At 51.4% G+C, this 12,399-nt stretch overlaps 1 protein-coding gene across 2 annotated transcripts; it reads left to right on the plus strand.

The window, feature by feature from the left end:
* The first annotated feature begins 1,070 nt into the window (after positions 1-1,070).
* On the plus strand, positions 1,071-12,153 carry AP5Z1 (adaptor related protein complex 5 subunit zeta 1). Of its 2 annotated transcripts, none has more exons than XM_075436323.1 (17): positions 1,071-1,169; positions 1,409-1,546; positions 2,132-2,318; positions 4,496-4,640; positions 5,738-5,850; positions 6,356-6,524; positions 6,935-7,075; positions 7,454-7,491; positions 7,571-7,733; positions 8,002-8,180; positions 8,686-8,828; positions 9,639-9,788; positions 10,010-10,121; positions 10,513-10,610; positions 10,885-11,017; positions 11,197-11,411; positions 11,739-12,153. In XM_075436323.1, exons 1-17 carry the CDS (start codon positions 1,129-1,131, stop codon positions 12,007-12,009), a joined length of 2,436 nt encoding a protein of 811 aa, XP_075292438.1. In that variant the 5' UTR covers positions 1,071-1,128; the 3' UTR covers positions 12,010-12,153. The 2 variants fall into 2 exon arrangements, with proteins under 2 accessions (XP_075292438.1, XP_075292439.1); XM_075436324.1 differs by having other exon boundaries at positions 10,109-10,121.
* Positions 12,154-12,399: the final 246 nt, after the last annotated feature.

Consider the following 12,399-nt stretch of genomic DNA (forward strand, 5'->3'; position numbering starts at 1 on the left):
AAATAGTTCTTTATCCACTAACCTTATAGTTAGGTTCTTCCTCCCTTGTCATCCTGAAGTAGCTACAATTAAAGTTCAGGGTTTATTTTGACTAAACAGAGTCATTCTAAGCTCCAAAATCAAATAGAAATATCTCTTTAAGACCCCAATTGACATAAAGTAGCTATATTGACTAACTAATCATAAGCAAAGAAAATTGTACCCTGTGTAGCAGAGACTCAGCCAGAGCCATTTTGGGGGGGCATCTTTTTAAATTGTTGTATTATCTCTGGCATGTTTTCTGCCAGAGGAGATGATGTGTGGGGAAAAATCTGAATCCTCTTGCTTGCCCAGCTCTGCTTGAATCCCCGGTGCGTGCTGTAGCTGCTAATAGCCGGGATGATGGATGCTGCTGTGTCCTCGGAGGGTAAAAGGGAGCGATGCTCTGCTGGCTAATTGCCAAGGCACACTGTTAATGAACTTTTATGCTGGGAGGGGCACAGGGCAGAGAAGTATCAAAGGGCAAAGCACCAAGCTTCCTTCCGCGGCATCCTCTCCTCCCCACGGCAGCGACAGCTTCAGGCTTATTAGCAGTCTGGAGGAGACGTTTGTAATGGGGAAATGTTTAATGCCTTTTTAACCTTTTGGAAGCTCTGAAGACCACTTCCTGAGATGCTGTTTTTAACGATTCTTGCCCTTTTTGGAAAGCGTGGGCTTTGAACAGGTCCCAGGAAAGGCTAACGGCCTCTTCAACCATCGTGCTCTTAACAACCCAACTCTGCCATGTCTCTGCGTGGAGAGATGTTTCCACAGGTTTGAGTCTGCAGAGCTGCTCTGCTTCGTGCCATGCGGCGTGGCCTCGGAGCCGAGCTTCACCTTGGACCCCAGAGGTGGAGAATAACAGCAGCAGCAGCTCGAAATAATCGTTGACCAGCCATTAGAGAAGATTTCGCCATTACCCCTTCTCCCCTCCTCGCTTTCCTCAGAGCTAGGACCAGCCCTGCCCCAGTCCCCCCGGAACGTTCCCGCCAGCCGGAACCTTCCTGCAGCAGAGGCCGCGTCCCTCCGGAGCCGCCCCGGCCGGCCCGCCCGCCTCGGGGACCGCTTTGGCCGCGCACCGCGCCGGAGAGGAGGGGGGGAGCAGCCGGCATGTTGACGGCGGCGGCCGAGAGCTTCCTCAAGCAGGCGAGGTACCGGGAGGGCTGGGGCGCCGGGAGCGGGGCTGAGCGGACGGCGGCGGGGCGGGCCGGGGCCCTGTCGGAGGTACCGGGCCTGGGGCTGAGCTGAGGGTGGGGGGAGCCGGGCCCCAGCGCCGCCTCACCGGGGAGGTGGGGTGCACCCCTTCGCGCCTGGGCTTCCGCCGAGGGGCCATGAACCGGCCCGCAGCGGAGGACCCGCGACCGGGTGCCGACGCCCGCTGCCCCGGCAGGGAGGCCCGGGAGGAGGAGCTGCGGAGATTCGCCGCCCGCGTCGCCGCCCTGCTGCAGGGCCCGGAGCCGGGGCCCGAGGCCGCGGACTGTCTGCAGAGGCTGCACCTCGCCGTCGCCGCCACCAAGTACCCCCGCAAGTGAGTGGCCTCGGCTCGCTCTGGTGCTCGCGAGGAGCCAAGCGTTGTTTTTCTGCGAAAATAAAACGGGGGGCGGGGGAGGGGGGGGTGGCTTAGTGCTTTTAAAAAAGCACCCTGTTTTGCCTTTTTTTTCCCCCCATTGCTAAGCAGAAGATGCCTGCCTGGTTTTGCAGTGAGGATAGCAAGTGTTTGAGGAAGAACTTCTTCACTCCGAGGGCGACAGAGCCCTGGAATGGGCTGCCCAGGGAGGTTGTGGAGTCTCCTTCTCTGGAGATATTCAAGACCCACCTGGACGTGGTCCTGTGCAGCCTGCTCTGGGTGACCCTGGTTCAGCAGGGGGGTTGAGACTAGATGACCCACAGAGGTCCCTTCCAAGCCCTGCCATTCTGTGATTCTGTGAAGCGTTTGTGTCGCTGAGCACTCTTTTAAGCTGCGCTAAGGAACAAAATTCAGAAGCAGAGATGTTAAGATCACATTAGTGAGGATCGCTGTCAAGGGAGATCATCCTGAGGCCAAGAATATGCAGGAAATAAATGCCTGAGTCTTTTCTTGCCTTACAGTGATGCTTTGCTGCGACTCTTGCAGGCTAGATGGCAAGTTTGTGGAACTGTTGCAGACAGTGCTGTGTTCGCCCAAGTGCCCTGAGCAGATTCGGCTGTTATGTGCTGCCATCCTGAGAGAGATGTCGCCTTGCAATGATCTGATCCTCTCCTGTGATGGGATTCAAGATACAAAGCTCTTGAGCCTGGTATCCTCCGTCCTTTTGGCTCAGGTAAATGACCTGTCAAGTCAGAAATCTTCTCTTGTCCATATGGATTTGCTTTCTGATTGTTCCCTGTTTGCTGAGCTCAAGTGAAAATCAACTGAAAGTATCTAGGAAAAAAACAGAAGCATTTCCACGCTTGTTTAAGGAACGTGATTCTTCTGCTTTGTGTGGGAAAAAAATGTAGCTTTTTTGTGTTTAGTGTTTGATATCAAAGCCTGCTTAAAATTGTGCTGTGTACAGACTGAGGGCCTCCAGTAGACTTGTAACTAACTGGAAGCAGAAAGGAAGGTTTTAGTGCTAGCTGCTATAACAGACATCAAATCAGGGCTGCTTGAAGCTGTAGAGCAAAAGATTTGAGAGTGAGTTTATTATTACTGCTTTTTCTTTTTGTGGTACTGGCTTTCATGTTCAAATGTGAAAAAATATACATGGAAGCTATAAAACCTGTAGGGCTATATGTTTTGGATGGTGCTTCAACAATCTAGATTCTCCATGGAGAAGGTAACTTGAGGACCTTCCTGTTTTGAGTGCTGCCTGCACTGGTTGCCCTCTGGGGAATGAGCTGGAAACTTTTTTTTCTTTCTACTATTTCTTTTACTATTACTGTGCCTATTAAAGAGAAAATATTTTTCTGAACCCTTCTGAAAGTTTTCTTTTTGAGTGTCACTATGTGCTTAGAAATGCCTTCTACCTTTCTCATTACTCCTCTGAGTCTTACTCAGCTAGAGGAAATGAAAACATAGAAACAGAAAACAGTGGCGTCTTACTTATGTGCTGCCTTACAAGGCACCTCTCTCCCATATCCAGCTTTGAGACTATCTTGAAGTTCTACAATACAAAAACATATCCTGTGTGTTATTTTTTGTTAGATTACGACTAAAACCATGAAGAGATTTTCGTGAGTTTTGATGTTACTAAAACTCACAATGTTTTAGCCATCTCAGTATCACTTCTCTAACTTGCAGGGAGCAGCAGCCTCACTCATGAAAGCAGCCATGCTTCAGCAAAGCCTTTAAAAGTATCTTCTGCATATTTTCATTTGTCACTGCTTTGGGTGGAAATCATCCTGCTGCTGTTTGCCCCTGTGCCCCCTTGGCTCTGCAAAGCTGATGTTCTGTTTGTAAAGCTTTTGGTTTTCCGGAAAACACAGCCTCTGGTGTTGCATTAGGAGCTGGAAACCTGCCATTGATTTGAGTTCAGTCAGGCTTTCCTCTGAGCAGCAAGAGATGTGTCTGCCACACACACAAGCAGCCCCATCATTTGCAGTGGGCTGCAGCGATGTATCTGCAGGAGGATTGTTGTCTCCACCGTTTTTCTTCACTGCACAGATCCCCATCCCCGAACCTTAACCTTCCTTGTCTGTACATTGCTGTGGTCGATTTGTCTATGTCTGTTCATGAGAGAAGCATAGAAAGTAGCCCCAGTCATGGGTGAAGTTCCCGCATGGAATTCCTCACTGCAAGCTCGCCTGCAGTTTCCTAATTCCTTCTGGTGATCTGGTACAGATCTGACCATTAGACAGCGAGCGTCAAAGATTGGTGTTTGTTCACTGCCTTCAGCAGCCAGCTGTGCAAGACCCTGAGCAGCAGAGAAGGTTTACTTTTTGTTGGCCTGATGACATTCACGGGGAAAGAAAACCTGTCAAAAGTCTGGGTCCACATGTCAGCTTTAAGAAAGTCATCTTGGGCAGGAGGTTGGAGAGCATTTCAGAGCCACAACTGTAACAGCCTCCGAAAGAGGAAGCTGCTTTATTTGCCACATTGTGAGGATATGGACTAACCAGAGAGTCCTAGAACATGTTACAACAGTCCATTTTCTGTTCATAAATTCGTAATTTAACAACTGAGCTAGGAAACTGACCACATGGGGAGCGCTAGTACTCTCTGCTGTAGAATTGATGGATCATAGTGTTTAGTTTGAAGACATCCATTGCAGTTGTTAATTTCCACTTCAGGTGCTGGTTGTTCACAAACCTGTTGCTCTGTCTAAGTACTCTCCCCTCCTGGGATCTGTGAATTCAGATTGCAGAAGATCTCTGTAAAATGTGGTAAAACAGCCTGTGCTGTGAGTTCTCTTGATGTTTGACATTGGTGTTGATGCCTGATGGAAGAGTTTGTATGATATTGGTCTCTAGCACTAGTACAAGATTGTCTGCCTAGCTTTACCTCTGCTTTATTTTTAAGGGGAATAAGAAGGCAGAAGTGTCTGCTGTGGGGCAGCGTATTGTAAAAATCCTTGAAAGAAGACTGCCTGAGGGCCAGAGTGCTCAGTACCTTCTTCCTGTCCTGTCAAATGTCATCAGTCTTTCACCAGAATCTCTAACTGAAGGTAAGTGTATGGGAAGGCCTGGGATTACCATCTGGCTGTGTAGTGACGAGAAGGCTCTCTGAAGGCTTTGGCTAGGAGTAAGACTTGGAAATTCCTGTTAAAAATGACATCTCTGCAACAAGGAAACTGAACTTATTGGGTGAGATACGTTCTACCAGTCAAAAAGGGGACTGGTCCTTCAGCTGCTTTGGCCCCTTCTGGAGGCCATAGTCTGTGCTCTGCACGGATTTGTGTCACAGCAGCACATACCCTAGCTAAGGTCTCCAGATGCAGTAGGAGTGTGAAATTGTAGCTGTGCTGAAGAGCATCAAGCAAAGCGAGAGACAGAAACAGAGATGTCTCTGTGTATCTGTTCAAGAGAGCAGCAAAAACAATTAGGGAGTTGTTAATCTCTCTCACAAGAGAGGCAGGACTGCATGGGTAGTGGTGAGCGACGTGTCCTGGTGAGTAAACCTTTGGTGAGCATTCCAGCCTTAAAGCGGTCAGGAGGTGTGTTGTAAGCAAGAGTCTGTTTCTGGGAGTTCCCTGTGAGGTTGGTCTGCATCATGCGGTATGCAGGAGAAGCCTTGGGGAGGACACTGGGCCAGGGTATATGGGCTGGCTGAGCAGGCAGGATTACCCACCTTAGCTTCTGCATGTTCTCTGTGAGGGATTTATGCTTTTGTCTGCCGAGCTGAAGCCAGCCACTGCCTGAATGGATTTGACAGAGGTGTTGCACCTTCCTCCTAATAGCAGCTGTGGATGCAGACAAAGGAAGAAGTACTCCTGAGTTGGTCTGGTACAAGTCCCTGGTTCTAGCACTCACTCCCTGACTTTTTGTCTCAGAAAACAGGCAAAACAATAATGAGAGTAGCCCAGTGGCTAGGAGTGAGAAAAGGATGCAGAGCTCTGAAATGAGCTTGAGTGATCGTGGACTCTGAAGTAGTATGAGGAGGACAGGGCATCCACCTTGGGTTACTCACTTCTTTGCTGACTGCTGGATCAGAAAGCAATCTAGTCTGGAGGAAAAGCACAGCAACTGAGGGGTAGCAGGGCTGTGTTGCAGAGGCTGCTTCTCTGCCTGACCTAGCAATGACCCTGTGACTTTCTTTGCACAGAGCAGACCAATGTAGTCAGTAAAAAGATGGCTGACTGGCTGAGGTATGCGAGTATTCAGCAAGGAGTCGCTCAGCCCTCCAGAGGCTTCTTCTCCAGTTCCAGGACCAGACAGGTGAGTGCCGAGTTGCCATGGTCATCTCGCAGGGGCATTTGTTAGTCAGCTGCTGTTTTGGGTTCCCAGAGTCAGCTTTTTTTGGGAAATGAACCTAGAAGGGCTGCTGTTCGCTGTCACTTTTTGTGGGGTAAGCGGTCAAGACACATAGGAAAGCCAAGTAGGGAGATTTATAGCTCCAAGACTTAGGAGTTCTGCTCTAGAGCCAGAACTTTGATCTGTGAAGTGGTTTTGAGGGGAGAGTCTTTTGGTTACCATGTACCTCAGAGTAAAAGCTGATTTCAAATGAGGCTTGTGTGAGAAGGAAAGGAAGCATTTGGGATGTTTCAGCTGGGGAAAAGAATCCAACGCAGTTGGCTGTTCTCTCTCTGGATAACTGCCCCCTTGAAGACCCCATAGTACATGTAAACGAGGGCTATGTGTCTCTGTGGGCTCAGTGGCGTTTTCCTTGCCTTCTCCCTTAGCCTCTCCCTGGGGATGTGACCTGCTGCATCTTTTCTCGCAGCCTGGTCCTGTCACAGAGGTGGATGGTGCCATTGCCACGGACTTCTTCACGGTGCTGTCAGTGGGTCAGTACTACACACAGGACCAGTGGCTCAACGTGCAGGCCTTCTCCATGCTGCGAAATTGGCTGCTGTGCTACGGGGACAAGGGGTTGAACACCCCTAATTCAGGTACAAACTGGAGTGGTTGCACCCCCAAGATGGAGGTGTTTTCTGAGACAATTAAGTGGCTGCACCAGCAACCTCACAAGTGGCAGGAATACAGGTAAGAGTTCAGAGGTCTAGCACTGGGAGCAGGGGAGCTTTGGGAAAACATCACAAACCTCCTTTCTGACTGTTCCATGAGGAATTACTCAGTGGGTCCCCTGGTTTCAGGCAAAACTCCATGGGTCCCTGAGAAAAAAGGCCTGGGTGGCCAGAGACAGCATCTTGTTAGTGTTCTTCTAACACTCCCTTCTTCCCCAGCCTTCTTTTCTTCGCAGTGAACCTGGGAACAGACAGCTCCCGCTCTGTTGCTGGGCAGCTGTGTGGGTTACACTGCTCGTGGGGTGAGCTGATACATGGTAACCTTTATTTTATAGATGACAAATCAGAAGTGGACAGGTCTGTTACGTCCATGGTCTCAACTACGTCCACATCTAGTCGCCTGCTTTCCCCAAAGGAGCATCTGCGGGAGAAAGCCTTTGAGTACTGCCAGCGGCTTATTGAGCAGAGCAACCGGCGTGAGTGTTGCCATGACCCCTCCTTGGAGTCCTCTTGGTAGTGTTCTTGGAAACATTTCTGGTTCACTGCCTCTTTGGGCTGGGATCTCACTCCCTAGAGCCCACAGTCAGGCTCTAGGCATGGGACCAGTTGCAGCTGCTGGTGCAAGTGATTGAGCAGCCCTGAGCTGGGGTGTTGGGAGGAATCTGGAGGCAGTGGCCATGTTCTGCCTCTTACCCTTGATTTGCAGGGGGGCCTGTGGAACTTGGTTCTCATTAGCCTGGCAGCGGAATCAGTACGTGTTCCCACATGTCCTGAAATCTGGGTTAGAGTTTAAACTGCCAGCCTAATGCTTCTGTTTAGACTCAAAGTTTAACTTGGACTCCCTTCTCTGGCAGGACCGCTGAAGAAGGAGGATGGAGACCTGCAGAAAGCTGTAAGTACACAGCGGTGGGGCTGAAGCTCTGGGAGTTGCGGCTCCCCCCAGTCTTATCTGGCTCTCTGCTCTCCTGCAGTGTCTCATTGAGGCGGTGACCATAATGGACATCATCTGCAAACAGGACTCCTCCTATGTGTACCGTGCAGTCTCCTTCCTGAAAACCGTGCACAGCAGAATCTGTGGGGATGCCGCTTATGCCAGGGCACTGCTGCCCATTGCCCAGTTCTTCCTGAACCACAGTAAGTCATCAGCTCTCGCCCCTTCCTCCACAATCTGGTCTTGCGTACTCTCAGCACAGCATTTTGTCCTGGCAGTTCGCTGGCTGCTAGAGTCGGTAACTCAGCCTTGGCTGTACTCTGGGATGGGTGATCCCACTCCAGGAGACCCAGGAGCTGGACTGTCGTGTGCTCTTTTAAAAAATATAACCAGATTTATCTTAGCCCCTGGAGCTTTTGTTGGCAGGGCTGCTGGGTGGGCTGTGCTCAGCAACGTGCTGTGTTCTCACAGGCAAAATGGCAGCTGTGGACTCCGATGCAATCTACAAACACTTATTGACTGATATCCCGGCTCAGCTTTTCCACAACCCATCACTGGCCTTCGAATTTGTCCAGTTCTGCAAAGACAACAGCCAGCTCTTCGCTGAGACCTCTAGCATATTCAGGCAGAGCTTCCCAAATCTCTTCAAGGTACAACTTGGTGGAGCAGCACAGGAGCAAGACTGCTGCACCTTCCTTTCTGTGCCCCAGAACTTTCTGTTTGCACCCCAGAGCCCTCCATCTGCCTCAAGGCAGTGCTAGAGAGAGCACGGGCAAGAAGGACTGTTACAAAAGCCAGTGTGAGTTTGAAGAGGGCAGGGGGTTCTGGCTGTGATTAGCACTGCCAGTAGAGGAGAGTCTGCATTAGTATTACTGCCAGGGGGTTGGGGAGTGCAGTGAATGCAGTTAGGACACAGCACTTTGTTTCTGGAAAACTTTAATAAGTTGCAGCTTGCCACCCACTAAACCAGCTGACAGATGCCTGTGATGAGCTTCCAGCAGGCTCCCTGGTTTTGACCAAACCCTCAGACTACTCTGGGTTTGGTTTTCAGAAGAGACTTTCCCTTCCCCGTCCCTTTTGGTCACAGGGTGAGAATTGTCTGGGGTATGGTGGAATAGCAGGGATACTGCAGCAGTTTGTGCTTGTTCCTTGCAGTTCCTGGCATGGAACAGCCCACCCCTTATCTCTGAGTTTGTGGACCTTCTCCCGTTTCTGCTGGATGCAGGCACAGCCATTGAAATCTTCCATTTGCTGCTCGACCTGCCCTGTTTGACAGCAGCTCTGGACATCCAGCTGAGGTAATGCTACTTCCATTCCTCTCGTTTGCTAATGAGACTCTTGACATTGACCATAACATAGTACACGCTTCTCTGAGCCTCAGCTGCCCTCTGGCTGCTGCTATCTCAGGGTGAGAGGCATCTGCTACAATCAGGTTAACACAAAGCTGCGCAGATGTCAGCCCAGTTTTCCTAGTAGTGTGCTGTGTGTGGGAAGAGAAGGTGACTGGCTCTTACACTTCAGTACTGGACTGCCTTTGGGGTTCACAGAGCTGTTGTAATTCCCCTCTCCATATCCAGCTCCAAACTGTTGCCACATGCTGGAGTGTCTGCTGTGGCCACCACCTGAACACAGAGGTGTGGGCTACCTTGTCTTCCCTCCCTGCTCTTGCCTGTCTGTTCTGGCTTTGTTCTTCTGGAGGCATAGTTTCCTTCCTGAGGTCTCCAGGAAGATGGGATAGGACTGGGACTGGCTCTCACTGCTGTACCTCTGCTCTTCCTTGTCTGTCCTGACATCAGCAGCTCTTTCCGGAATGCTTAGAAAAGGCAGTCATCCTAGAGGCAAGATGTTGGTGGGCTTTGGTGACTGAGGGATACAGAGCACCATTTGCCCATCTCCCAGGAGTTATACAGAAGCGGTTTGGGAGCTATTGCATGAGCCCAGGGGGTTTGAGCTCATAATTTCTGTTGTCCTGGTTCTCTGGTTCCAGAGGGCCTGGATTAGACCAACTTGCTGTCCCTGTTTCAGTGGAAAGGGAGTTACTCCATTTTTCAAGACTCCAGCTGTGCCCTGGCCCATTCTCGTAATGCAACACGTCCTGTGTGTGCCAGGTCAAGTGCTCTTCCTACCTCCAAGAGAGCTGCCTGTGACCCAGCTGTGAAGCCGGCCACCTGTCTGGAAGCTTTTCGCCATCCCCTCTACAAGAACATGTTCCAATATCTTCTCCGCACCGAGTCTACTCCCGAGGATGCCCCAGAGAGGTAGGAGACTGCCACAAGGGGTGGTTCAGCCATCCAGCTCTGGGAGGCAGCACTGGGATTGCTGGGAGAGGCACAGCCGCTCTCAGCTGGGGTGAGGTGGATTTGATCTTCCCTGTGTTGTCTTTGCCAAGCGCTCAAAGGCCTGGTGGGGGGATAGGGAAGGACAGCCAAGAGAGTAGCTAGGAACAAGCCTTCAGCAGTAACTTTTTTGTTGCCCACAGGCTGATTCCACTTCGGCAGCTGCTGGGATCCCTGGCCAGCAGCCCAAGGGTCGTGCAGTGTGCGGACACTGTTCCTGTCTTACTGGAGCTCTTTTTCAGGGTGGTGGCAGAGGTAGGCCCTCTCGGGGAAGTTTGGCTCCCAGTCACGTCACGGGGTTCTCGTTGTGTGAAGAGCAATTGTAGAAGCAAAAATGTTACAACATTGCAGCTTCAACAGAGGGGCACGTGAGGAGAAGGTAGGATGGTGTAGCACTGAGCTGGCTTCTTCATCCAGAAAAGCAGAAAAGCTCCGTGGTGCAGTGTCGGTCTTCACACTGTTCTCTCAGCCAGCTGTGAAGGAGGTGGGCGAGAGCAGAATGGGTGCCTGGTGCCTGCTCTGTGCACTGCTCCGCTCCTGCTAGGTCGGGCTGTTTCTGTGCCAGCCTAGTCCTCTCTGGCTGGTTGGTTTGTTTTTTTAGCTGCTGGAAGTCGCTGGTATTGCTGAAACAAGGGCTGTTTTTCAGTTTGCAGATGGGCCGCTGATAAACCAGCTGGTGGTGCTGCTGCTGCAGAGGAGTGACCAGCTCTACGAGATCCCAGGCTTTAGAGATGACGTGTACAGGTGAGATGGGACAGGAGGCCCAGCCAAGCTCACAGCCCTTCTGCTGGCTGCAGCCTGGCAGCCCAGGGCAGCACAGGAGCCTTTTCAGTTGTGGCCCAGTCCTTGCTGCAGCACATCTTTGGAGGGTGCAGAATGGGGACTGCAGCTTCAGCCCTGCTGGAAACACCCTGAGCGTACTGTCACTGTGCCGGTGGCCGGGTACTGTCAGCAGCTCCTCGGTTCGGTGATGACCGCCGTGCCTGTGGTCTGAGCTCTGCCCATCTCTCTCCTCCAGGGTGCTGGGTTCGCAGCTGGCGATGCTCTGCTGGCTGCGCCCTGCGCTCATTGTGGAGCAGTCCACAGAGATTCTGGAGTTCTCGGGAACAGTCAGCAACATCCAGAACAAGGAGGCCATCTTCACCCACATGGTAAGGAGGGCCTGCCTGCTTCTGCCATGGGTTGCTCCAACTGCAGTGCAATCTGTTGGTCACCTTCTCTTTCCTCCTCTCCTCTGTCCTCACATTAGTTAATGTGATTTGCTGTTCCCTAAAAATTATTCAATTCCCTTTCCTTTTGCTTGCCCTGAGCACATCTGCCTTTGCTTCAGGTTTGGGCTATTGGAGAGTACATGTCTGTGTCCTACGACAAGCGCTGCACTGTGGAGCAGATCAGCCGGTTCTTTGAGACTCTAGAGGTCGTGCTATTTGAAATCACCCAGCTCCGACCACTGGCCAGCACCCCCAGCTATGCACCCCGCGCCATCAGTGTCCTTATGGCCACCTTGACCAAGCTGGCAGCTCGCAGCCAGGACTTGATTCCCAGGTGAGGAGAGGTGGCGGGGAAGGGCAAGGGGCTGAAACGTGCAGATCTCATGGGTCCAAACACGGATGTTTGCTAGTGTTAAATAATCAGGCTTGGCAACTGAGGAACCTGAAACTGAAACAGGGCGGAGGAAGCAAGCTGTGGAGGAGCACAGTTTGGGGAAGTGGGATTCATCTGCTGACTAACGCTCTGTGCATCAGGAGGAGGCGCTGGGTAGCAGCTGCTGTTCACCTGCAACAGTCTCTTTTGGGGTACACAGGCTTAAATAGTGACCTTGCTGGGAGCAGAGGTCCTGCCAGCTGATGTCCATGTCCTTCTCTCCTGCAGAACGTCCATGTTCCTGTCCAAGATGAGGACATTTGTGCAAAGCCCTGCTGTCACCGCTGTTTATCGCGAGGAGGACCTTGAGCAGCTCCTTATCCGGGCAACTGAGCTCATGAACCTACTGAAAATGCCAAGTGTGGCTCAGTTTGTGTTCACGCCTCCTGTAAACGTAGCCACTACACGGTTTCAGAGAGAGGTGAATGACTCCCTCCATTTTGCCCTGAGGATAGTCACCCGTCTCCTAGAGCCGACGCCTGGCTTCGTGCCAGGGTGAGGGCATGAGGTTTCTGAGAGGCTCCAGCCTCCACTGTAACTCATCGGACACTGCTGACGCTCAAGGCTGTGGCCCTGCTCCGAACTGGAGATGAGGAACAAATGATTGTGAATGAAACAGAAAACAGGAATAAGTAGAGCTGAAGCTGCTCTTCTGGTCTGAGGCTGTTTGTACTTCTGTCTCCTAGCGCATCTTGCTTTTCTGTCTCTAAGCTTGTCTTATCTCTCCCTGGCCAGTATGGATTGAAAGTCCCAGTGGATTTATGTGGATGTGGTTGGAGAGTGAATGCATGCATTAATGCCCTGCCAGCACATCATGCCCCTCTGGAGATGTACTTCTTCTTCCCTCCCCTCCTCTGACTTGTTTCTCCCTCGCCTTTGTCCTCGCTAC

The sequence above is a fragment of the Opisthocomus hoazin genome, chromosome 15, assembly GCF_030867145.1.
Source record: "Opisthocomus hoazin isolate bOpiHoa1 chromosome 15, bOpiHoa1.hap1, whole genome shotgun sequence".
In the NCBI taxonomy this organism is placed as follows: Eukaryota; Metazoa; Chordata; class Aves; order Opisthocomiformes; family Opisthocomidae; genus Opisthocomus; species Opisthocomus hoazin.

Bases quoted from the DNA above. Each gene is read 5' to 3' on its own strand.
- AP5Z1 (XM_075436323.1), top strand. From the start codon at position 1,129: ATGTTGACGGCGGCGGCCGAGAGCTTCCTCAAGCAGGCGAG. The intron at 1,547-2,131 runs GTGAGTGGCCTC...CGACTCTTGCAG, and splicing joins GCCACCAAGTACCCCCGCAA to GCTAGATGGCAAGTTTGTGG. The intron at 5,851-6,355 runs GTGAGTGCCGAG...CTTTTCTCGCAG, and splicing joins CCAGTTCCAGGACCAGACAG to CCTGGTCCTGTCACAGAGGT.